Raw genomic sequence first — 27467 nt, 5'->3', positions numbered from 1 at the left:
CTCTTGTCCTCTTTGTTTTTTTCTTTGAATATTGAGCCATTCTCACCTGGCCCAGTTCCTTTTCTTTCCATTTCACATGTTTTGGGCATGAGAGAGTTGCTGACCACTGAGGCTTTATTCATTAAGACCTATTTTCTTTTTATGAGGCGACACTGTATGTACTAGTAGTTCCAAATGTGCTTTCTGACTTCTGACCTTTCTCTTTCCTGCCATGTAATTTATTACTCTCAGGACAAAGGAACTAGGAGGCTGAGCAGTGGCACTGAACCGGAAGAACACTAGGACTTGAGAGAGCTGCTAGATTTTCTATGTTATTTTTATTTTGCTGAATACATTTTCTGTTTCCTAGTTCTTTAGGTTTTGACTAAGCTTTTTTTCCCTTGGTCCTTCTTTTTGTATTTTTGAGACAAGGTTTCTCTGTGTAGCTCTCTAGCTACCCTGGAACTTGCTCTGTAGACCAGGCTGGCCTTAGACTCAGAGATCTGCCTGCCTTTATCTCTGGAGCCTGGGATCAAAAGCATGTGCCACCATCTCCCAGCTGGGCTCCCCCTCTTTACAAAGCTTATGAGAACTTAGAAATTTTCTTTAATTCATGTGGGCAAATATATTAATATCTTTCATTTACTCATATTACTGTATCTTTTTTATATTTTAGGAAATATATAATAGCACTAATAAACAGCACATAATTTGTGGTTCACTTGACACTGAATGTATTTGATAATTTTAGTTTATTTTGTGTTAATTATTCACAGCATTTCAGAAGGTTGTACCTTGAAGCTGGTATTGGCTATGCGTGGTGGACCGATAAGTACTAGAAAAGGTAGGCATACATTTAACAATCTAACGACCATTCTTACATAACTTAGTACAATTCTTCAGGGATAATGACTCATTATTTAAACCTAAGAGCTTATGGGGCCATTCCTATTGAAGCTGCCACAAAGTTTTAATCCATGAAGAGCTGGGGGCATGTCATCTGCACCCCACCACACAGAGCCATGCACACAGTAGTTCTACTTTGTGACTCTTGTTTTTCGAAGGTTTTTAGACTTTTTTGATTCTCCACAAACTGGAAGTTGAGTATAGATTCCACTGATGGCTTATTCCCACTTGTCAAATTATACCTCCATACTTCATAATTTTGGTTACGATTGAATTATTAAAATGTTAAGGCTTTGCCTCAAAATAACAACTAAAACAACACAAGAAAAAACCCTTCTCATTCTAAAATTATATCCTAAACTATATTGCTTTTAGATGACAAATTCCCTATGAGTTATGAAGAGTTATGCATGCACAGACAACCTCAACACCCACCTCCTGTGCTGATTTCGGAATAGCTTTTATTGGCTATTTTATTTATTTTATTTATTGAGACTTTAATTTTGAAAATAGTGCTGGTTACTGTGGTATTTGCCTGCCATCTTGGCCATGTCTGAGGCAGGAGGATTGAAAGTTACAAATAAGCTGGGGCCACATAGGTGCCTCAGAGAAGACAGGAAGCTCTATGGATAATATAATTTTATGGTTTACATTTTTCTGACTGTGAATGAATAAGTCAAAATGTTATGTTTCAGAAGTAGTGATATTAAATTTAGACCATGGCATCTTTGATACTTTGACTTTATTGCTTTCAAAATTTATCATTTTTCTGTTAGTGTTTCTTTTTCTTTTATTTTTCTTTCTGGTGCTGGCAAGTGGACCTTGAGCCTGTGCACACCAGGGGAGTGTGCTCTGCTGCTCAGTTGGTGCCACCACTTAGGGCACTGCTGTGTTCCAGCTTTGTTAATGAGTAATGAAGGTTAGGCAAGGTTGAAAATTGAGCACAGCTGGTTATCACTAGCCTACCAGTTGTGAAGAGTGTTGGGTGTCTCCAGTAGGTCTCTGTGAATCTGATTGGACACACACATCCTGACTAAGACACTGAGTCATGAGAGGGGCCTTTCAGGAAACACACACTGACTCTTTGACACAGTGCAGTTTTAGCACAGCAGCGTCCTTCCCTGGGCTTTCTTGTGCCTTTTTAAATACTTCAAGGGACAGTTATAGAAAGAAATTATTCTTAAAGCGAAAAGATTAAGTTGTTGTTGCTGTTGCATTATTTTGTTGTTTTCTTTTGCTGGTAGAGACTGAACCCGGGACCTTGGGCATGCTAGATATTCACGCTCCCAGTGAATTCTGTCCCTAGCTCTCTCTTGTCTCTAATTGCTTGACTGTGTCTCCTAATTTTGTGTGTGTGTGTGTGTGTGTGTGTGTGTGTGTGTGTATGCATGCACGCTCTCTTGTGATTATTTTCTGATCTTAAGTAAATGGGATTTATAATACCTTTGAGTGATTGATTGTTGGAACTGGTATTTAAAAGCACAGAAGGCTAAAGGGGTTTAACTGAAATAGCAATAGACAAATCATGTTCTGGTGCAGGAATTTAAAAGACCTCATGGTTTTAGTTAAGCCTGTCTTTAGGCATGCAACATAATGATGCATGTTTTCTTTCATGATAACACAAAACAAGTTATGAATTTGAGAAGATTTAGGAGAGACATAGTAAGAATTGAGGAAAGGGGGAAGAAGGGGGAAATAATGAAAATGCAGAACTCATTAAACGCTTTAAAAATTAACAAGGGTTGCTATGTAAAAATAAAAATGTCAGAAATCTGTTTGGAGCATATTGCATTATCACATGCACAATGTAATTGTATACATTCAGCATATATATTCTGTTGCTATAGCAAGATGCAAAACTGTGATATGAATTGAAAGTGTTTATCAATCTCTCTATTTGTAGTTCCTGTGGAAGACCCACTCAGGGAGCTCGCTGAGTACATGGATTCCAGTCGAGATGAGGTCTGGGAAAAGACCTCTTGCAACAAACAAGTTACATTTTTGGTGTACCGGGAAGGAGATCAGCTGAATTTCTTTCGTGTAGTAGATAGGGGAGATGGCACTTTAACACCATTATCTGAATCTTTAAGGTAAAAGGCCTTATTTGCATGTTTCACTTAGAAAAGGAGAATATGCAACAGACTTAGGAAGCGTTTGTGTGTTCCTTGGGTTGTTGAAGTAGATGTAGTGTATTAACATGTTCCCTCACCCCCTTCCCTGATAAGTAATTATGAATTTATCCTTCATATGACTGATACTTAAAATAATTTATAAATTTGAATTTTCTTTGTAGTATATTTTTTTCATAAAAATAGTTTGTTTCCATTTATTTGTGACAATATCTATTAGATTATAGTTTTGTGATAGTAGTATATTATTACATAACCATGACATGTCAGGAAGGATTAATCCTAAGGTCGGTATCATTTTAAACTCTGTGGCTTAAAAACTGGTAAATCTCTTTACTTCCTTTTTTTATTTTGTTACTATTAAGAGGAGATAAATTGTATATTATTTCTAAAACCAGAAGGAAAACACTACTGATTGCTTAGGTAGGCAGTGGGAAATGAAGGAGTTGGGACAAGAGGATTTAAGTTTCTGTTTATCTCAACTTACTGTGAGCCCTCTTCTCAGTTTTGTTTTTATTTTTAATTACATTATTTACTTGTGTAAATGTATTGGCATGATTGTACCATGTTTCGTGAGGAAGTCAGAGAACATCTTGGGAGTCAGTTCTCGACTTTCATCATGTGGGTCCTAAGGATTGAACTTGTGTAATAAGGCTTTGGCAGCTAGTGCCTTGACTGCTCAAACCATCTGTCCAGCTGTCTTCACTTTTAAGCCATTAAACACATACTGCACATCTGTAGCCAGTGACTAGCTAATCTGGAGGCATTAATGTGCTAGCTGTGGTCCTGGTGCTATATATACTATTGGTGATTGTTGCAGAAGGATATGATCTCTGTGGTAGATGAGTTGGCCTTCATTTCCTATGAAACATAGAATTAGGGATGGCCTGTGGGAAGTGACTTTAAATGAAGAGGAACATTTTGCCAAGCAGACAAAGGGAGGAAAGTTACTAAGGTAACCAAAGTTAGGCTCACAAAGAGATAAAAATCTATTGCCAACATTTTTCAAATGGAAACCCAGCTTGTGATCTGGAGAACAGTTTTGGGGTCAGATGTCTGAGACCAGAATAGCTATTGCTTTGTTAATGACCACACCTTATACTAAAGGTGACAGATGGCAGTGTGTGTTCTATACTTTTGATATAGATATATATAGGGACTTGTCTGCTTTTACATTCATATTCAGTGTGATATAATTCATCTCTTTTCACTTCAATGATTGAGGATGCTGGGTTTTCCTGGCTGCTGGTTGGCTAGAGGCTTCTATCAAGCTTCCCTTTGATCAACTCAGAAAAAACTCATTTGAGGCCTAAATTACATCTTAAGAATCACTTTATTTTTGCAACATTAAGTTGGCTGGACCAGTAGGATCCAGTCATACCCACACTCAAGGATAGAATGTACTGGTTATAGACACCAGGAGAGTTTCCCCTAAGATTCTGTTCAGTGTGTTGGGGAAAGGCTGGGCTCTTTGGGAGGGCTGACTAACAACCAATGGCTGCTTGCTTGCTTTTCCTTTCTTTTTCTATTTTTTTGTTTGTTTTGTTTTGTTTTCAAGACAGCATTTCTCTGTGAGGCCTTCTCTGTCTTGAAACTCACTTCTTAGACCAGGCTTACCTTGAACTCAGAGATCAGATTGCCCCTGCCTCCCAAGTTGGGATCAAAGATGTGCAGGGAGCTGTTTTCATAATAGGTTGAGATCTTATTAGTACTAGAAGTGTGACATCTGCCTTGGACTAGAAGTAGAGAGGGGTTAGCAATAAAAATCAATGAAGATTACTTAATGCCTTGGATCACTAGCAGAATTCTTTCTTAGCAGTTTTTCCACATGTGAGTCCCTTGATGGTATGTCATCTTCCGATTTCCAGGGATTTTTATATGTCATGATTCTATACACCTTCTCCCATTTTCTTGTAATGTCATTTCCACATCTCACTTTTGTCTTCCTCCAGCTAATTTCTTGTCATCTTTGGGGATGAGGATGGTTTTGACCTCAGCATGTAGCAGAGTCTGGCCCTATATTCCTGATCCTCCTTTTCCTCCCAAGTGTTTAGACTATGGGTGTGTGCCACCAGGACTGGTTCCCCAGGTTAATTTAAGGTTTTGTTATTTACATTGTGTGTGTGTGTGTGTGTGTGCACTTTTTCCTCACAAATGTCCATGAATATATATGTGGAGGTCAGAGGGAATCTTGATGGTTCTTTCTGTTACAAAGGTCACAGGGATGAAACTCAGGTTGTTAGTTCTGCACAGAAAGTACCTTTATCTACTGGGGCCTCTTGCTAGTCTGTATTTTCAGTTTATGTTTACCACTTCGCCCAAATATTGTCATGAAGCTAACAGTGTATTTTCTGTACAGGACACCAAAAATAATGAGAAAGACCAGGATTATTATGGCTTGAATTTGAGACATTTCCAAAGCCTCCTGTTTAGGGGTTTGGTTATCAGTTGATTGTCTTTTGGAAAATGATTGACTCCCAGGCTCTCAGACATAGAGATTCTCTCTTGATGATTATAACATGATAGCATATTGGGGGTGGATGGGGCCTGCTTGAGAAAATGGGGTGTGAGTGGTATGCCTTGGAAAGATGTAACACTGGTTGTGTTGTCTTTCTCTTAAAATATTATTTGAGAGACGGGGTACACACAGAAAGAGAGGAGGAGAGGAGAATGTGGAGGTCAGATGGCTTGTAGGAGTTGGTTCTCTCCGGAGTCCTGTGGGTCCTGGGGACTGAGCTTAGGTTCTCAGGGTTGGTAGAAAGAGCCTTACCCTCTGAGATCTTGCTTCTTTCTCTCTTCTTCTTAGCTGCCATGAGGTGAGTAACTCTGCTGTGCCAAGTGCTTCCCACCATAATGTTTTGTCTTACTATGGTCCAGGGACAAACAGAGCCAAGTGTACATGGATTAAAACTTGTAAAATCAGAAGCAGATAAATCTTTCCTCCTTTTAAATCACTCCAGTCATTTGCCACAGCAGTGGAGAACTGACTAACACAGAGATAAAAGCCATCCAAGTAATGCCCAATAAACCCACGAGAAAAGTAAAGCTTACTACTGATTCTGCTCTTGTAGTGGTACATGGATGGTGGGTCCACGAATTTATCAGATATATGTTACTGTGAGGGTCAAAGTCACAGCTAGAGGCCCCCAGCACTTCCCTGCTTCTTCATAAACTGGAATTAAAACAATTAGGCAGTAGCTTCTTGAGAAGCTACTGAGAACACGAGGAGTTGGAGTGGACAGACATGAAGCAACCATGACTGAAGACTGGAGCAAAGGGAGCCAGAACCTCCATGCAGCGCCACTGTGGCAGCAAGCAGGTGGAAGAAGCATCTGCAGGTACCTAGACAGAAACATGTGCACACCTGCATGGAATCAGCAAGGTGCAGAAGGGTAGTCTCAGCCCCACTGTTTGGAAATCTGTAGAACAGACTGTTGGTAGAGAACCTTCCTGCTTTCCCAGCACACATTGCAATGTTATTGTGAGGAAGGTGGTATTCTTGAGAAGGGAGAACTGTGCTGCAGCTTTCTGCTTTGAAAACAAAAACTCCTTTATTTTACTGTTCCCTTCTACATTGAAAAACGTATACAAACATGAATATGCTCTCAGTGAGTAGCTTTAAAAGCCAGTTTGCTGGTAGAGGAGACTGTCATACTGCAATTCTGTGCCAGTGGTGCTTGGTAGGTAATAGGAAAAGATTGCAGAACTCACTTTCCCATTAACACGGTTGCTAGCTTAGAAACTTGAAGAACGAAGCAGATGGTTCTGATTGGTTGGATTGCTGGCCTGCCATACCCAGCTCCTCAGGGAGATAGTCCCTTGCTCTCACCTCTGTGTAGGCCTCAGAAAGGCCCTTTGGCTGTTGCTCTCTCAGAACTAAACAAGACAGGATAAGAGCTGACTGGAGCCACTCAATAGAGACAATACTTTCCTTTCTTATTGAGACTATTTTTCTAATTATTTGGTGCATGTATTTTATTTTATGTTTTTCTTTGTCTTTTAATACTTTATTATTTTTTTATTTTTGTTATTGACTTTGTTTCTGCCTTTCTCTTGTTTCCTTTTTACTCCATTTTTCTCCTGTCTGGGTTAGAATCCAGGGTTCAGCACATGCTAGGCAGCTGCTTTAACAATAGCTAATAATATCCCCAGTCTTCTTCTTAACTTTTCTGACTTTTTTGTGACCTTTTCTATTTCTTTAAACTTTTAGGCAATTTTACCATTAAAAGATTTTTAAAATTTTATTTCATTTTTGTTTATGTGTGTGCACAAGTGCATACATGGTGGGCAGAAGACAACTGGAGCTAATTCTGCTGTGTGGGTTTTGGATATTGAACTCAGGTTTTCAGACTTGGCAGCAAGTGCTATTACATACCCGCCATCTCTACAGTCCTGTCTTTGTATTATTTAGCCTGTCATTCCAGTTGGTAGTGACATTTCATATACTGTAGTTTTCTTCTTTTTTCACTATTTCTGTGTCCGGTTTGCCTGTATTAGCATGCTCCTCTTTCCAGATAGGTCTAGGAACTGAGCCTAACATTTGGAGCACTTTGTGTAGATGATCTACTGCTGAGTCATTTTCCATCTTAATTAAGAGAAATTATATCCTATTTACTGTGATTCATCTCTGCTGGGACCTAATGTCTCTACTTTAAAAATAGAGGACATTAGAGCCAGCAGGATGGCTTGGCAGGTAAAGGTATTTGCCACCTGAGGATGCAAGCCTGACAACCTGAGTAGCTCCCCAGTGACCACATGATGGTAGAAGACTAGAGAGACGTTACAGAGTTGTTCCCTAACCGAAATATGTGGACCATGGCATTCGCTACACACACACACACACACACACACACACACACACACACACACCAATAATAATACTGTGAGTTAGACAAAAGAGGTCATAAAAACCCATAGCTAGCACCTGATCCTCAAGTAAGTACAGTTAAGGGTGCCCAATGATCAGTTCCTGGATATTCATTCCTATAGCAGCAGCAGAGAGAAGTAATGACCTCATATGTGCAAGTACACACCAGTCCAATATTTCTTCAGCCTGCACATTACTGAGAAGAATTTGGGCACAGTCCATAGACTAAAGTACCAGAGGGATGCCCCTTGTTCTAAGACCTATAAAGAAAATACAAACCCATTTTTTCTTCCTTTTTTTAAATTGGATATTTTCTTTACTTACATTTCAAATGTTATCCCTTTTCCTGGTTTCCCCTCAAGAATCCCCCTATCCTATCCCCTTATCCTGCCTCTATGAGAATGCCCCCCACTCAGTGACCCCAAAATTTCACCAGAGAATTCCTCAACCTAATAAACAACTTCAGCAAAGTGGCTGGATATAAAAATAATTCAAATCAGTAGCCTTCCTCTACTCAAAGGATAAACAGGCTGAGAAGGAAATTGAGGAAACAACACCCTTCACAATAGTCACAAATAATATGAAATACCTTGGTGTGACCCTAACCAAGCAAGTGAAAGATCTGTATGACAAGAACTTCAAGTCTCTGAAGAAAAACAATTGAGGATATCAGAAGATAGAAAGGTCTTCCATGCTCATGGATTGGCAGGATTAATACAGTAAAAATGACCATCTTGCCAAAAGCAATCTACAGATTCAATGCAGTCCCATCAAAATTACAACTCAATTCTTTATAGAGAAATTTGCAAATTCATTTGGAATAACAACCCAGGGTAGTGAAAACTATTCTCAATAATAAAAGAACTTCTAGGGGAATCACCATCCCTGACTTCAAGCTATATTACAGGACAATTGTGATAAAAACTGTGTGGTATTGGTACAGAGACAGGCAGGTAGGTCAGAGGAATAGAATGGAAGACCCAGAAATGAACCCACACACCTATGTCACTTGATCTTTGACAAAGGAGCTAAAGCCATCCAGTAGGAGAAAAAAAAAAGGCCCAGCATTTTCAACAAATGGTGCTGGTTCAACTGGCAGTTAGCATGTAGAAGAATGCAAATCAATCAATCCTTGTCTCCTTGTACAAAGCTCAAGTCCAAGAGGATCAAGGACCTCCACATAAAACCAGATATACTGAATCTAATAGAAGAGAAACTGGGGAAGAGCCTCGAACACAGGAATTCAGTTTTTAAAATATTATCTAACGATTTCAGTTCTATCTGGTGTAATGTGTATGCCTCTAAGTCATGTTTTGGTGTACACTGATATTTTTAAATTACAGAATAACACTGGGCACGGTGATACTCACCTGCAGTTGGGAAGCAGGAGAAGAGGTCTCCATGTTCAAGGCCAACCTGGTCTAGGTAGGGAATTCTAGGCTACACTGTGAGACCTTGTTTCAAAAAGAGAACCAAATAGCAATGTAGAGCATTCACACATGATAACTGACTGTCACTGTGATGGGAGCTTGATAGGCTTTGATGTGCAATGTTAAGTGTTGCCTGTCACAGTTGTTAGTTCCAGCGTTGTGCAGAAGAATGATATGCAGTGCACAGACTAGCTATTCTATCTTAACTACAGGAAACCTGGATTTTGTATAAATTTATGTGCTAAAAATACAGTTATTTCATCTTTCCCCAGCTATTTAATAGTGTGAACCTTTAAAACTTAGACCTTAAATTATTAATAACTCAAAAGCTAAGAATGTAGCCTTGTGGCAACTTTTGGTATTTAAAAATCATTATGTTTAATCTTTACACACCAAGAAAACTTTGACTATTTCCATGTTACGTTTTGTTTTACATGTACTTTATGCTCATGGTAGCTAGTAAGATTTCAATGCATACTATCAAACCTTAAAAAAATGAAGTACTGACAAAAATATATTCATATAGTTTTATGCCAAAATTCTTTTAAAAATCTGTACATGTATCTCTGTTTTTTTAAACAAAGTTATAAGAAAAAATAGTGTGAAAAACTACTTAGTTCATAGACCACATAAAATGTTGCAAGCCAACATTGACCCATTGCTATATTTTGCTGAATGATTGGATTCATTCACATACAGAATGTCAATTTTTTATCTTAAGTCATTTTAGGGAATCATGCTTCCTTGTTTTAAAAGAGAGAAATCTAAGCAGACACTGTAAAGGTTAAATGATAACTTGCCTTTTAAAACCCCCATGGAGGAAGTTAAGTGTAATGGCTCAGGTCTGTAATCCCAGCACTGGGAATCTGAGAACAGGCTGGCCCACAGAGTGAGTTCCAGGTCAACCTGAAATAAAGCGTCAGATCTTACCTTTAAAACGCAAAACTCAAATTAGAATTTGGTTTTGGGATGAACAATATTCATATTGAAATAAATGTTACATTTGTCCATATGTTGTTATTTAATTATAATATTAAGGGTATAGAGAATGCTTATATATTAAAATTCAAGAGAGTATTAGGGAATTTAAATATAGGGATTTTAGAGATACTGCCATGGTTAAGAGTACTTACTATTCTAAAAGACTATGGAGTTGCCAGCATTCACATCAGGTGACTCACAACCACCTGTGACTCATTCAGGAGACTCAGTGCCTCCATACATACCCTCCAACATGTTATATAGCCTCTCCCAAACATGAATAAAAATAAAATCTAAATCTTTAAAAATGAATATTAAATATAATTGTAAATTATATATTATCTTAGTCGAGTTTGATTTTCCCCATTGAGCATAGATGATTGGCTTCTAGCTGATCTCAGGAGTCTGTGATTGGTAAGAGAATGATAGACACGGTAATCCCAGCATTCATCACTCTGTAGAACTCCCTATATCAACCAGGCTGGCCTTGAACATGGAGAAATCCCTCTTCTCTGCTTCCCATCTGCAGTTTCAGCACTGGGGAGACAGAGGCAGAAGGATTGCTAAAAGCTCAAAATGTTCTACATACTAAACTACAGACCAGCCAAGGCAGCATAGGGAGGGAGACTGTGGTCCAATCCTTTTCCCTCCAAAAAGACAATTTGAAAAATGAAGTGAATTTAAAAATAAGTTTATGCTCTAAAATGTGTCCGATAAAATATTTCTCTTAGTATATACATTCCACAGAAGAGTGTGTTTTTTTGAGACCATAAATTGTATTAGAAACATCTTAGATCTATTTCTTAAGGGGTAAAGTTAAAACCATAGTGCACAGAGAAATATTTAGAATTGAAATATTTTTGCAAAGCTTCTGTAAGGCAAAGGACACTGTCAAAAGGATAAAACAGCAACCAACAGATTGGGAAAAGATCTTTACCAATCCTATATCTGATAGGGGGCTAGTATCTAATATATACAAAGAACTTAAAAAGTTAGACTCTAGAGAATCAAATAATCCTATTAAAAATGGAGTAAAGAGCTAAACAAAGAAGTCTCAACTGAGGAATATAGAATGGCTGACAAGCACCTAAAGAAATGCTCAACATCCCTAGTCATCAGGGAAACGCAAATCGAAACAACCTCACACCAGTCAGAATGGATAAGTTCAAAATCTCAGGTGACAGCAGATGCTGGCAATGATGCAGAGAAAGAGGAACACTCCTTCACTGCTGGTCAGAGTGTAAACTGGTACAACCACTCTGGAAATCAGTCTGGCAGTTTCTCAGAAAATTGGACCCAACTATACCACTCTTGGGCATATATCCAAAGGAAGCCCCAACATATACCGAGGACACATGCTCTACCATGTTCATAGCAGCCTTATTTATAATAGCCAGAAGCTGGAAGGAACCCAGATGTCCTTCAATAGAGGAATTGGATTCAGAAATTGTGGTACATATACATAATGGAGTACTAGTCAACTATCAAAAACAATGACTTCATCAAATTCCTAGGCAAATGGATGGAACTTGAAGTTATCATCCTGAATGAAGTAACCCAGTCACAAAAGAACACTCATAGTATGTACTCACTTATAAGTAGATACTAGCCCAAAAAGCTTGGAATAACCAGGGAACCATCCACAGAACTTTTATGAGGCTCAAAGAGAAGGAAGGCCAGAAAGTGGATGCCTCAGTCTTTCTTGGAAGAACAAAATGTTCATGGGAGGAAATAAAGGGACAAAAAGAGGAGCAGGGATTGGAGAAAAGATCATCCAGAGACTGTCTCACCGGGGAATACACCACATATGCACCCAATAAACCCAATCACTATTGCCGATGCCAAGTAGTGCTTCCTGGCAAGAACCTAATGTGGATGCCTTCTCAGAGGCTCTGCCAGAGCTACACTGATACAGAGGAGGATGCTTGCAGCTAACTGTCAGACTGAACATAAGGACCCCAATGAAGAAGCTAGAGAAAGGACTGAAGGAGCTGAAAGGGTCTGCAACCCCATGGGAAGAACAACATTATCAACTATCCAAACCCACTACAGCCTCCAGGGACTAAAACACCAACCAATGAGTTTGCATGGAAAGATCTATGACCCAAGGTACATATGCATCAGAGGATAGCATTTTCTGACATCAGTACGAGGAGAGGCCTTTGGTCCACGGAAGGCTCATTTTCCCAGTGTAGGGGAATACCAAGGTGTCAAGGTAGGTAGGAGAGGGTGGTTGGGAAAGGGAGCACCTTCATTGAGGCAATGGGAGGGGGAGAAGGATGGGATTGTGGGAAAGGGATAACATCTGAAATATAAATGCAGAAAATTTCTAATAAAAATAATTTGAAAAAATAAATATTTCATGATGATCAAGACTAGAGCATGCAGAATCATTCCTTCTGACTTCACAAGGTAATCTGATGGGAATCTTCATGTTTCTGCATTTTCAGGTTTGTGGACATAGAGACAGAAGTTGTCATGTATATTGATCTTGTCATGCATTGTCATGCATGATGCTGTAACAGGGAGTAACAGCTTTTGGAAGTAGACAGGTTGGCTCTTTGGATCTAGTGACCAATACCTACTGTCTTTCTGGTCTTGAGACAAATGACTTAACCTCTTATTTCTTAAAACTAGTTTAAGGGTCACTTTGTAGCCTTGGCTGTTTTAGTACTCTTTTGTAAACCAGGCTGGCCTTGAACTCATAGAAATCCTTCTGCCTCAACTTCTTAACCCACTGCTGCCAATCTGGAGCTCCTTGGGGACTGAACTCAAGTTGGAATCAAAACTTTAGTTAGGTACTCAGCATCATTTCACCTTCCCCTTCTGTGAGCCAGCCTGCCCACCCTGTGCCCTGGTGAAACAGACCCAGGTCCTACTTAAACACATTGGAAGTCATTGTCTGTGTCTGCATGGGTCATCCTCTCCCTTGCTCTTCTCCACTTTATGCTCCCCTCCCCACTCTATTCACACAATCAGCCACTCTAATATACCCTGTAGATCTGAGGCTGCTTGAAGTCTGAGCTGGAGTTTGAATCAAAACTTCATTTCAAGTTCTGCGCCAGCCCCCATATTGTCACCCCCCCCCCCCGCCACCAGTGCTAGATCTGAGACTGTTGGAAATTCAAATGTGGAATCTGAACTGGAAATTTAAGGACGGAAGTCCTAGGGCCTCAGTTCCTAGCCTCCAACCTACTGTTCTGGATCCCAACCCAGAAATACAGTTAGGGACAATGTTGCAGTAAATATTAAAAAAATAAAATGGCTTTAACTCTCTATAGGCCCTGAGGTCTCACTCCTCAGGTCTGATTTTAGTTTGGAACCCCACACACCTCTGGTGTCACGTCTAGTTGCCACTGTGGCCCAACTTGGCCACGAAACTGCCTTCCCTTGGCGGTTTTCTACCGCCTGTTCTCTGCCTCTGTCCTGGGGTGTTTCTGTATTCCAAAATTCCACAAATACAACTCTATAGCCCAGTAGCTTTTCATACGGGTTTATATATTCAACTCTCAATCCATAAACCCTCTACACAACAAGATTGCATCAAATAGACAAATATGCTAACTGCCTTTCTATATTAAATCTGTAAAATCCTTAATGTTCATAGCTTTTTAATGCCAATCAATATCACCTGGGTCTAGCTGGTCCTTGAGATGCTCCATGTAGCCATGACCTTCCCCCTTTGTCCTCTGACCTCCTCAGGCCTCTCAGCTCTCTCCACCTCCCTTGCCCTGCCCAGTCACTGGCTTTCCCTTATTTTACTAATTAAAATGGGAAGGTTCAGTTGGAGTCATATGACTTGGCAGCCCTTCTTGGGGAAGTGGAATTAACATTAAAATACAAACAGCTTCAGGACAATCTACAGAATAATCCAAACCCAGTTCTCTCCCTACCCACTGCTCCTGTTGGACCATGTGGAGTCTCATCTGGAATCCCAGAGGGGTCCCAAGACTGAAAACACAATGTCTTAGTTAGGGTTTTTATTGCTGTGATCAAACACCATAACTAAAAGCACTTGGGAAGGAAAGGGTTTATTTTAGCCTACAATTCAGAGATCACAATCTATCCCTGAGGGAAGTTGGTGCAGGAACTCAAGGCAGAACTGAAGCAGAATCCACGGAGGAACACTGATTACTAGCTTGTTCCTTATGGCTTTTTCAATGTGCTTTCTTATAGTACCAAAGACCAACTGCCCAGTGGTGGCACAGCTTACAATGAGCTGTGCCCTCCCACATAAATCATTGATCAAGTAAATGCCCACAGGCAAATCTGGTGGAGGCACTTTCTCAGTTGAAGTTCCCTCTTTACAGGTAACTCTAGCCTGCCTCAAGTTGACAAATACTAAAACACTAAATACTAAAAATAAAAATAAAAATAAAAAATACTAAACAGGACACCAAACCATCATTCAGCTGTTGGGGTAATAACAAAGGTGAGACCATATCCACATAAACACCACAAACACTGCCTAATAATAACTCTGGATTTTAATTGTTCCCCTACCCCCAGCCCCCCACAAACTTAAGAGAATTATAAAACAGGATCCCTCTTTGTTTCCTCCACAAAACACTCCTTACATTAAGGACAGACAGCATTTTAGGGTTGAAGGATGGAAGACAGAATCTCAAGCAGGAGCAGCTATTGTACTAGCTGACAAAGTAGATCTGAGACCAACCCTAGTCAGAAAAGACAGAGGACACTGCATACTCTTTAATACGGATCCACCAAGAGGCTATTATAGTTATAAACATTTGTGTACAAAACACAGGAGCATCTAACTTAATAAACACCTTTAGAAATAAAACCACAGATTTACCTCAATACAGTAATAGTGTCCATATTGATAGTATCGATATCCAACGATCACCAGTAGACAGGTCATCCAGACAAAAAAAACAGATAAACTGCAGTTAAATATCATAAATCAAGTGGATCTAGAAAACATTACACTCAAACACTAAAGAATGAATTTCCCCCAATGCCTTCATTTTCAGGGGACCCAACACTCAGCAGCAGACATGCATGTGGTGCACATGCATATGTGTAGACAAAACACTTACAATTTTTTTAATTGGAGTGATCTCATTAACATCTTATACACTTGAAACCTTTAGGAAACAAGAAGAATCAACACCCTCAAAAATCAGATGGGAAGAAATTCTCAAACTTGGGATGAAATCAAAACATTTTTAAAATACCAAAAAAAAAAAAAAAAAAAAAAAAAAAAAAGAAAGAGTTGGTTCTTTGAAAAAATATAGGGTTGGACATAGTGGTATACACCTTTGATTCTAGCACTCATGAGGCAGAGACAGGCAGAGGCAGACAGACAAACTGGACTGTTAAACAGAGAAACCCTGTCTTGAAAATAAACAAAAATAAATACCAATGGTTCTTTAGCCAAATTAACAGAAGGAGAGGTGTAAATTCATAAAATCATAGATGAAAAGGGAGATGTTGCAATATTCAGTTAGGAAATTTAGAGAACTATAATGCCATAATTAAAAAAAAATCTTTATTCCACAAAACTGGATAACCTTAAAGAAATGGATAAATTTTTAGATATATACAACCTTACAAGTCCCAGCAACCACATGGTGGCTCACAACCATCTGTAGTGGGATCCGATGCCCTCTTCTGGTGTGTCTGAGGACAGCAACTGTGTACTTACAAACATATGTACATACATAAAATAAATAAATCGTTAGAAATACTTTAGATGAAGTAAATAATATAAACAGTCATAATGTGAGATGAAGCTTTAGTTTAAAATCTCCCAACAAAAACTATGCAGGGACAGGTAGATTCAGTAGTTTTGTATAAGACCTTTTCAAAGAAGAATTAACACCAAGGCATCTCAAATTATTCTGCAAAATAAAAACTGAAGGAATACTTCCAAATTCTGTTTATGAAGTCACTAGTACGCTGATACAAAGATCAGTTACTTAACAGATTAAAAAAAAAAGTTACAGACCAGTATCTTTTATATAGATACAAACAGAATCTAAGAACACATCAAAAAATATTATCCATAATGATCAAGTTAGCTTCATTCTAGATGTGCAGGTTGGTTCAACATATGTAAATCAATAGTTTACAACAGCCCCACAGCCAACATCATTCTAAACACGGCATTTCCACTAAAATCACTGTTGCCTATTAAGTAGAATAAGGCAACTGAAGGAGATACAGACAAGAAAGGAAGAAGTCAGAGCATCCTTGTTTACAGAAGATATAATTTCATAAGTAAAAGACCCCAAAGACTCACCAGAAAATGTCTACAGATGCTAATACATTCAACAATATAGCAGGACCCACAACACACAAAGATCAATAGCTGCTCTATGTACAAATGACAAAGATACTTAGACTGAAACCAGCTTTCACAATAGCATGCACACACACATCATGGAATAACTAAGCAAATGAAATACTTGTTTAATAAGAACTGTAAGACATTGAAGAAAGAATGAAAACCCCGGAAAGACAGAAAGATCTCTCGTACTTATTGATTGGTAGTATTAATAGTGTGAAAGGGACCATCCTACCAAAAGCAACCTAGAGATTCATTGCAATGCTCTTCAAACTTCCAACACAATTTTGCAGAAATTAAAAAATAAGTTTCATATAACAGTAAATAGACAAAAGCTCCACCATAGCTAAGGCAACCCTGAATAATAAAAGAGTGACAGAAGTATCATTCTTGCTGATTTTAACTTTACTACAGAGCTACAGTAATAAAATCAGAATGGTATTGGCAGAGAGGAAGGGAGGGATTTGATTCTCTGCACCTGTATAGTAGCTCAACAACCATCTGTTCCAGGTGATCCATCATTTTCTTTCGACCTCCAAGGACACTGCATGCATGTGGTACACAGACAGTCAGCTAGAGCATCCATAGTCACAAAAACATTTTTTTAATTAAAGAGGCACTGATCAAAAGAATCGAATCTAAGACCTCCAGACATCCAAGAATAGTTGATATTTTACATTGAAGCCAAAAATGCACATTGGTGAAAAGAGCATCTTTAACAAATAGTGCTGGTCAAACTGCATAGTTGTATGTCAGAATGAAACTACATCTTTCTCTCAGCCTGTACAAAGCTGGGTTTCAAATGGACCAAGTACTTAAATGTAAGACCTGGTATCCTGAACCTGATAAAAGGAAAAGGGAGCAGGGTTGAACGTAAAGGCACAGGAAAGGGCTTTCTGAACCAGACCCTGACTGCACAGGCATTAAGACAGAGTGACTAAATGGAGCCTCATAAACAAAAACTTCTGTACAGCAGAGGACACCATGTTTGAAGGGGCAACCCACAAGAGGGAAAAATTCTTTAACAATTACACATCTGAAAGTTGTAGGATGAAAAGCAACAACCCTAAACATTTACAAGTTAAATGAAATATTGCAGTTAAATGAGATATTAATCCAATGAGAGTTCTCAATAGATGAAAAGTGTTCAACATCCTTAGCCATCAGGGAAACACTAATCTACACTGAGATTTCATCCTTTCTCAGTTGGAATGGTCAAGTTTAACAAAACAAATAAGAATAGAAGCAGGAAAAGGGGAACACATTCACATCTTGTAGGCATGCAAATTAGTACAGCCACTAGGAGACCAGTCAGCAGGGAGTTAGTTTGTGGTAAATAGCTTTACTGCAAAGTCCAGCTCTACAGTTTGTGAGCATATACATCTTACTACAGAGACATCTAAATTCACTGACTTTTGTATAATAGCCTGCAATTGGAAACAGTCTAGTTGTCCAGCAACTGATTAATGGATAATGACAATGTACACTTATAGAATGAAATATTATTCATGTTAACAAAAATGAAGCCATGAAATTTTCAGATGAATGGATGAAACTGGAAACATTCTGGGTCAGGTAACCTGTACCCAGAAGGAAAAACACTGTATGGTCTCCCTCATTTGTGAGTATTAGCTTTTGCACTTTAGATATGTGCATTTCATTTCAAAGACCCACCCTAGCCAAGGAGTTAGTCACAGCAAGTAGCTTCTGGGAGAGGGAAAAATTCATTTCCTACAGTGGAAGGACACATATTAACCACACTCCCGTGTAGGCTAACCCAAACATGTATATTAACCACACTCCCGTGTAGGCTAACCCAAACATGTATATTAACCACACTCCCGTGTAGGCTAACCCAAACATGTATATTAACCACACTCCCAGGTAGTCTAACCCAATCTGGGCTCCATGGCTTTTGTTTGTTTTTTGAGAGTGGGAGAACATGAAGTTGGATGTATAGGGAGTTGAGTGATGATTTGGGAGGAGTTGGGGGGGGCAGTATTGAAAAGGATCAAATTACATTGAAATACAAAGACTAAATAGAAATATTATTTGTAAACTATTTTTTTAGACAGTCTCACTATGTAGCCTTGGCTGGCTTCAAGCTCAGTATAGATAGATTAGCCTGGCCTTTCCTGCTTCCACCTCTTGAGTGCCAGGCTTAAAGGTTGCATCACCACTTTGGGCTTTACCTGTTCACATTTCACTCATTAGTGCTGGGGGTAGGGATGTGCATGCCACTGCATACTTCTGGAGATCTCTTTCCACCTGATGAGTGCTTGGATTGACCTCAAGTGATCAGGATTAGGGGCAAGCTCCTTTCCCCCTGAACCATGTTGTTGGTCCATCAGTTAACTTGTTACTTGCAGTTTCCATTTGTAAAAGGGAATGTGATATCTACCTTGTATGTTTTTGTAAAGACAGAGTCTGTGAGGTGTGCCTGGGAGAGCAAGCACTCAGAGCAGAGTCAGCAGTGCCGTGATGCGCTGCACTGACCTTGGAGCAGCTTAGCAGTTAAGTGATGGTGCAGCACTTTCCCAGTTGTTTTCTCCTAAGTGTGTGTGTGTGTGTGTGTGTGTGTGTGTGTGTGTGTGTGTGTAGGTTTGTGTGTGCCCTTGTATGCAGAGACCACAAGTAGAACTCAGGTTTGTCCTTCAGGAGCTGTCCATCCTCTTTTTTAGAGATAGAATCTTTAATTGGCTTAAAGCGCTATGGGCAGGGTAGACCAGTGGATCAGCTTCAGGTATCTGCCTGTCTCTGCCTTCCGGTGCTCAGATTGCAAACAAGCCAGTTAGATACCTTTGGTTTGGGGAACTGAACTTGAGTACTTGTATTTGCAAGGCAAGCAATTTACCCATTGACCAGTGTCCCTAACCTTCAAAATGTGTTTTGAATGTGCTGGATATGTAACTTGATACATAGCACACTTACCTAGCACACACAGAACCCTAAATTCAGTCCTTAGAACTAGATAAAACTTGGTGTGGGTGGCATGCACCTGTAATCCCAGCAAGCAGAAAGTGGAGGCAGGAGTATCAGAACAGAGAGCAAGGCCATCCTCAGCTGAGTACCACATTTGAGGCCAGTTTGGGCAAAGAAATGCTTTGAAATTTACTTTTATCATTTACAATGATAAAATAAAGTTAGTGTTTCCCAGCTGGGAGGATCTATAGCTGCTACTGTACATAGGGCTTTTAGTGCTCAGTGGGTACCAAGCATGTTTTAAGTACTTATTGTTTCCCTTGCAGTGGTGGTTCTGTGTATAATTTGTATACAGATGAGGATGAAGAAGCTGAGCCTTCTCCTTCTGGGCAACAAATCATTGAAAATTCAATAACTATGAATAAGATGAAGCTGCTGAAGGCTAAGATGGAGAACATGAATCTCAGCAAAAAGGTGAAGCTGTTGGCTCTTGGCCAAGCTTTTCTCTCGCTTATACTGGCAGGGCTCACAGCACTGAGGTCTGCTGGTAACTGTGGAAACTATAAAATATTACTCATTTCACGTTTCTGGCCTCAACTTATTTATTAAGATGTGACAAATGAATATTGAGATTTTTAGTCTTGTAACACACCTGAAAAGGTTAATACACATTTAACATAATTCGTCCTTAAAATGTCATAGCTGTACTATGGAAAGGGCACTAACAGACAGATTCATCTTTCAGTCATTACTTGTAAAGTGTGACGTCACGATCACAGACACTGAGAAAGGCACACCACAGCCTAGGCTGGTCCAGATCTTAGTATACAACCCAGACCTGCCATGAACTCCCAGCAATCCTCCTGCCTTAGTCTCCTGAGTGTTTGGATTATAGGTGTATGCCCCCCATGCCTAGAGGATATTTACCAGTTTAGCTTTAGTAGAAACTGCCGTTTTTCTAAAGTAGTCCCAAAGTGAAAAACCCACATTCCAGCATGAGACTTTAGTCTTTCACATTCTTGACAGTTGTTTTTGTTACTGGATGTAAGTTTGTCTGTCTGTCTCCTCATTTCTGCCCTCTCCCCCACCCCACACAGCAGCACTGTTCCTTGCCTTCTTTGCATTTTGTTAGTGCCTCACCATATAAAACACACAACTTCTAAAGGAGTGTTTGGAGCCTGGCAGATGGATCAGCAAGTTAGGGCACTTGCCACACGAGCCTGCAACCTTAGGAGGAGAGAACTGACTTCTGACTGATGTACTCTGACCACTCCATGCCTATGATGGCAAATCACCTCCCCAAAATAATAGTAAAATTTAGGCTCTGCTTGATGAATTTTTAAAGTTAAATGCACTTATTTAGACATAACACAAAGTAGTTCCTTTTTTCTTTTTTTCTTCCGTTGTTTGTTTGAGGTAGGCTATTAATGTGTTTGCCTGGCAGTTCTGGAACTCAATATATAGTGCTGGCTGGCCTCAAACTCACAGAGATCCTCCTGCCTCTGCCTTGTGAGCGCTGGGATTAAAAGTATGCATGGCCACAACTCGTTCCGCAGTCTCTTTCTGTAAAAAATTTCCTCATAATCTTTCCTAAATAAAGACTATTTTTAATATATATTTCCACAACTAAGTTTTGTCTGGTATAAAACTTTATATAAATAAAAACATAGACAATACAAACTTTTATATAATTCTGGCCTATTTTTCTTCCATATAAAATGTAAAAATTATTTTAAATTTATTTTAGATATTATTTAAACTACACTGTGAGTTTCCTTTTTGTTTTTCTTTCCTATGATAAGCATTCAGGTGACAGAGTTATTACTTTTATTAACAGAACCACTTGAAGCATGCATATACATACATTTTTTGATGGACACTTGCACTTTATGTTTTAGAGTCATAGGAAAGAGAACCTGTTTCATGCCATATATCCAGGTACTTGATGAGCGGGTGTCACAGCATCCTTTGTGTGGTGTAGGGAGGAGATCATGCATTCTAGGTTAGCCTGCCTAAAGAAGTTCTATGCCAGTTTAGGCTACATAGTAAGACCCCATCTCAAAACAGACAAACAAAAGTTACAGTAATGGTTTGCATAGGTTTATAAGCAGGTCAGACTCCCTCAATAACAGGAGAGCTCCAGTTTGAGCCCTATCCTTGCCAACACTTACAGTCATCACTGTTTTCATCTCAACCATTCTTAGAATCCTTTAGTGGTTTGTATTTCATTTTTCTTATGAATAATGTTTACTTAAATATGTTGACTCTTTGGTTAAAATTCTTTCTTGTGCATTGCCACATATTTTGCTCATTTTAAAATTAGGTTACCTTGCTTTTGTTTATTGGTTTATAGACATTTAAAAGTATACTATGGAGCTAAATTTGATAACATGCTCATGTAATTAATCCCTGGCCTTGGGAGGTGAAGTCGGGAGCATCTGAGTTCAGAGTCAGCCTCAGTGTAGCAGGCTGGAATGTAGTGAATGTAGTCTGGGTGACATGAGACACATCTCAAAGCAACCAGCACACATACATTTATGTGTCATAAGGGCTCTGTCAGATGGATGGCTTGTAGTTTATAATACTATGTGGTTTACTTTTTGACTTATTTTTGATTAGTATTGTTAATTTTAGTGTATTACAGTTTAGCAGTTTTGCTTCTATGATTAGTATTTAATAATTTTTATGACATACTTCCCTGTCACAGGTCTTGAAGACAATGCTTTCATGGTTTTCTCCAAGAGTTTTAGATGATCATCTCTTTCTAGTTTAGATCTATAATTCATTTGATTTTTGAGATAAGTATGTATAAAGATCTTACTTTTTAATCATATGATGAACAGTTGAACAGAAAGTTATATGATAATTTTTATTTATGTAGTAATAGAATTGTGAAATATATGAGCAAAACCTACAAGAAATGCATGCTTCTCTCTAAAGAGGCCACTCTTAGCATGACTGGCAGAACAGAGGATTGGAAAGGTTTCTGAGAGGACCTGAGGACCATTATCAACTCACTGGATGTAGCTGGCATTTGCACAACACTTCACCCAGCAACAGAACACACACTACTTTTTAAGGGAATACATTAAAACATTTATCAAAAGAAATGGAGAAAGAAAAAAAAGACAAAAAATAAAGTACAATATTTTATACAAAAATAAAATTTAGTAAATTTCAGAAAGATTAAAAATGCTCTTATTTACAAAAATAAAACTGGAAATCAATAATAGATACCTAGAAAAATATATTTCAAAATAAAACACTTTTGAGTAACTCATAGGTCAAAGAAGAAACAGAAAGAGAAATCAAAATAGATCACACATTGGCTAAGACAATTCTGGTAATGCAGGATGAGTGACTTTTAGGAATATGAAATAATTTTGCATTGTTGACATGACCCACTCTTGGTCATGACTTTTCTTTTAGTTTCTAAATATTTTTCTTAGGAGTTTTTTTTTTTTTTTTTTAATCAGAGGGAGGTGATTTTCAATTTTCTTTTCTGTCATACAGCAAAAATTGAATAAATTTTACAGAGAGGATACTATCACCTAATTAGTATTTTAAGTTATTTTTATTTTAAATAATGGTAAAATGTATAATATTTACTGTTCATCTTATTTAGTTATTTATTTAGTTGACAGAGTCTCACATAACCTAGACTAGCCTCAAACTTAATATATAGTTAAAGCTGGTCTTGAACTCATAAACCTCTTCTTTCTATTTCTTATCTGTCAGTACTATGGGAGTGTGCAACCATGTGAGCTTTTAATTGTCTTCAAATGTAACCCTGTTATTGGTGTTAACAAGTATGTTTTTATCTTTGCTTAATTAGTCTTCAGAACTTTGCCTTTGTTTTCAAACAATGTTGATATTTCTTAAGACCAACTTCCTAGTACCCTTCTCTTTAACCTCAGGCAAGTACCATTCTATTTCCCACTTTTATGCATTTGTCTACTGTAGATACCGTAATAAGGGAAATAGAATACATGTGGTTATATTATTCAATTAGTATGACATCTCCAAGGTTCATACATGGTACAGCACATCAGAATCTGCTTTCTTTTTAGACTGCATGTATGTACCATGTTTTGTTCATTCACTCACCTATCAGTGGACTTGTGAATTGGCTTAGGTACAAATACTGCTTTGGGACTTCAGCTTCACACACACACACACACACACACACACACACACAGGCACACATGCACATACATTCATACTCACACATACACTCACATAGACACACATGCACATACACACACTCACACAACACACTTACAATTTATTCTTAGAGAATTTGGGATATGTACACAATACATAATAACCCTCCCTTATTTCCCTACCATTCATGTCCAATCTTCCTCCTCCCCACAGATCTCTCCTCCATATGTCTTGTGTTGTAACTCCTGAGTTTAATCAGGGCTATCTATGACCCATAAGTTTGGACTTGTCCATTGGAGCCTGGTGGCTCAGCAGTAGGTACTACAGTTATATTAAATATTTAAGGAGTATAAGCCATCAGTTTTGAATCATCTGAGTTACACTATGATTAGATATAATTGATATTTGACATAAATGTCACCCAAAATTGTATTCTTTATACAATATGTCAGTAGAGACATTATAGCAATTGGTAATATTTTCAATTTACCAGTTTAGAATTTACTTGTTATTCCCAAAGTGGTTGAGTAGATTTAGGTAACTTTTGGTGGCTGAACTTTTTTTTTTTTTTTTTTTTTGACTTTTCATTGTGTTTAATTTTTAGTTTAATTGCATGGAAATCAGACAATATTATTTAAAGTTCTGATGTTTAGATTTTTTATTGGATATTTTATGTATTTACATTTCAAATGTCTCCTTCCCTCCCCCTTGCTTCCATGAAGATGCTCCCACTCCCAACCACCCACTCCTACCTCATCACCCTGGCATTCCTTTACAATGGGGAAATGAGCCTTCGAAGGACCAAAGCCTTGTCTTTCTATTGATGCCAGACAGTGCCATCCTCTGCTATTTATGCAGCTGGAACCATAGATCTCTCTATATGTACTCACTGGTTAGTGTTTTAGTCCCTGGGAGCTCTGAGGGATTTGGTTGGTTGATATTGTTGTTCTTCCCATGGGGTTGCAAACCCTTTTAGCTCCTTCAGTCCTTTTTCTAGCTTTTCCATTTGGGTCTCTATGCTCAGTCAGATGGTTAGCTGCATGCATCATCATCTGTATCAGTAAGGCTCTGGCAGAGAGCACTTCTTGGCATCAGCAATAATGACTGGGTTTGGTAGCTGCATGTGGGATGGGTCCCCAAGTGGGACGGTCTCTGGATGGCCTTTTTTTTTTTTTTTTTTTTTTTCAGTCCCTGTTCCATACTTTGTCCCTGTATTTCCTCCCGTGAGTATTTTGTTCTTCCTTCTAAGAAGGACTGAAATATCCACATTTTGGTCTTTCTTCTTTTTGATCTTCATAAGGTCTGTGAATTGTTTCTTGGTTATTCTGCACTTTTAGGATGATAACCACTTACCAGTGAGTGCACCATGTGTGTTCTTTTGTGGTTGGGTTACCTCACTAAGGATATTTTCTAGTTTCATCCATTTCCCAAGAATTTCATGTAGTCATTGCTTTTAATATGATGTTTAGAGATCTGATATTTTCCATGTGTGTCCAATATATATTCAAAAGATAGTTTTCTAACATCAGCATAAAAATAAGGTCTGCCCTATAGGTTGGTTGCTTGGAGATTAGATGATTCCTCTTTTCTGTCAGTTTGGTTTCTTCTGGAATGAGAACTGTAATTCATGAAAACACATGACAGGTCTGTTCATCTCAAGAGAGCATCTGCTATGTGATGTGACAAGTATCTGAAGCAGTCTTGTGCTAATCATAGAGCTCAGAGAGTGATGCTTGCTGTCCTGGACTGCTTGCTGGTTGGTTGATTGGTTGGTTGGTTTTATTATTTTTTTCAAGGCAGGGTTTCTCTGTGTAGCTTTAGCTGTCTTGGGTTCTGTAGACCAGGATAGCCTTGAACTCACAGAGATCCTCATTAAAGGCATGTACTACCACCACCCAGCTTCTGGAGTGAATCTTTAACGTTTGCTTTTCTGATGTCAGCCCCAGACCTGACACATTTTGCTTCCTGCATGCTAGCTAAATGACTGCCAGAAAATTTCTTGGCTTTCTCTTTTCTCTGTTCTGCCTCCATTGTTTAGATGAGCAGCAGTTCTACTTTTAAAGAAAATGTAACATAAATAAATTTCTTCTTTGTATCCCTGATGTTTTAGTGTTTATGCCATGGCTGGTAAGAGTCTTTAAAAACTTTCCTCATAATTTTTAGTTAGGTGCATATCTTAGTAAATTCCAAGGAAAGGAAAGAAAGGTTAGATTTGTAAGTACTGAATTTTCAGAATTATAAAACTTAAGAAAAAAAAGTGAGAATTTAAAGAGCACTTGGAACAACCATTTCTATATTTCATCAAGTGATGGTTTATTCAGATAAGAAACGTTTAAGCCTTGCTTTTTATGCTGCAGTTGAAAAGGCATCTTGCTAGTACACCCTATCCTTTGTAAATTACCTTATTTTTATAATGTTACGCCTTTTTCTGTCTTAGTCAGTGTTTCATCACTGTGAAGCAGCACCATGACCATGGCAACTCTTATAAAAGAAAGCCTTTAATTGGGTTTAGTTCATTGTCATCATCATGGAAAGTGTGCCACAGAGGCACACATGGTGCTGGAGAAGTTGAGAGTTCTACGTCTGGATTAGTAGGCAGCAGGAAGAGGGAGGAATACTGGATCTGGCTTGAGCTTTTAAAACCTCAGAGCTGACCTAAGTGGGCTCCAACAAGACCTCCTCTAACAAGGCTACACCTACTGCAAGAGTGCCACGTCTGCTGATAGTGCTGCTCTCTAAGCATTCACATCTATGAACCTGTGAGAGCCATTCTTTTTCTAATTACCACACTTCTCAGATTCAGTTCTGTGTTTATTTGGGAGGCTATGTTGTAATTTAGATTTTGGCAACAATTGTTGACTTCTAAGGCCTAGAAAGCAATCTCAGTTAAAAAAAATTTTTTTTTGTAAATATATAGCTGTAGATTTGCAAGACAATGACTTCAGAGTAAATGTGGTTGCAAGAGCCAGCGTACTTTTCTGAGAACCTCCATCCTCTGCAGCTGCCGCAGCTCTCCTTTTCTCAAATGGGCCTGAGTTTTCAGTGTGTATTTCTTACAGGCCAGGCTGCTGGAGTGTCACCAGACTTCCATCCTGTCTGCTGACCATTCCTGTGCTTATGAGCTAAGGCTCCTCTCTTGAGCTCTCAACTTCACCCTTTCCACTATAACTTATATGTAAACGTTGTGTCAGGGTAGGGCACATCCGGTCCCTGGTTCGCTGACTCTTTAGGTGCATATATATAGTTTGCAGTTGTGCTGTGACTAAGACACATAGTCTGGCAAAAGGAAACAAAAGCAAAATCAACAGGGGGAGAGCAAGTGGATCCAAATCCAGGCAAAGCAGGCACAGGCATCATAGACGCTACTCCCAACGTCATCACAAGACAGGCCTGAGTTCTCTATCAGGAAGCTGTGATAACACATGTGAGATCTCATCTCAGGGGACTCTGTTAGCAACCCTACATGAGGGATTCTTTTCCATTTTAGAAAAAGGATCTTTTCTTGTTCCTATATGCACCCTTTGCCTGGTATGTATCTGTATATTTCAGACTGAGAAGAAAAGGAGATATCAAGTATAAACCATTTTGGTTGGGGAAGTAGCAGAGGTGCAACTAGTCCTGTGATGTTGGGGTGGGAGCCCTTCCTGAACTATAAGTCCACAGAAACTGTCAGACAGACAGGACAGCCTTTAAAAGTCACACATTAGTCTGGTCAGCTTTTTTGCTGAGTTCCATACTTCCCCACAGTCAGCTTACTAGGAAGAATGCCATATTACATA

At 38.8% G+C, this 27467-nt stretch overlaps 1 protein-coding gene across 1 annotated transcript in view; it reads left to right on the top strand.

Annotated features, from left to right (window-relative positions):
• ZFAND4 (zinc finger AN1-type containing 4) overlaps positions 1-27467 on the top strand; it is a gene marked incomplete at its 5' end in the record, with an annotated part of 51299 nt that overhangs the window by 10622 nt on the left and 13210 nt on the right. Inside the window, 3 exons of the mRNA XM_080914084.1 lie at positions 756-823; positions 2789-2975; positions 19851-19998. Of these exons, the coding sequence (XP_080770210.1) occupies positions 756-823; positions 2789-2975; positions 19851-19998 (403 nt within the window). The remainder of the gene's footprint in view (positions 1-755; positions 824-2788; positions 2976-19850; positions 19999-27467) is intronic.

This window comes from Micromys minutus, assembly GCF_963924665.1.
Source record: "Micromys minutus genome assembly, chromosome: 3".
NCBI classification, from domain to species: Eukaryota; Metazoa; Chordata; class Mammalia; order Rodentia; family Muridae; genus Micromys; species Micromys minutus.
Note: the sequence above shows the minus strand (reverse complement) of the source record. Positions and strands in the feature narration are given on the sequence as shown.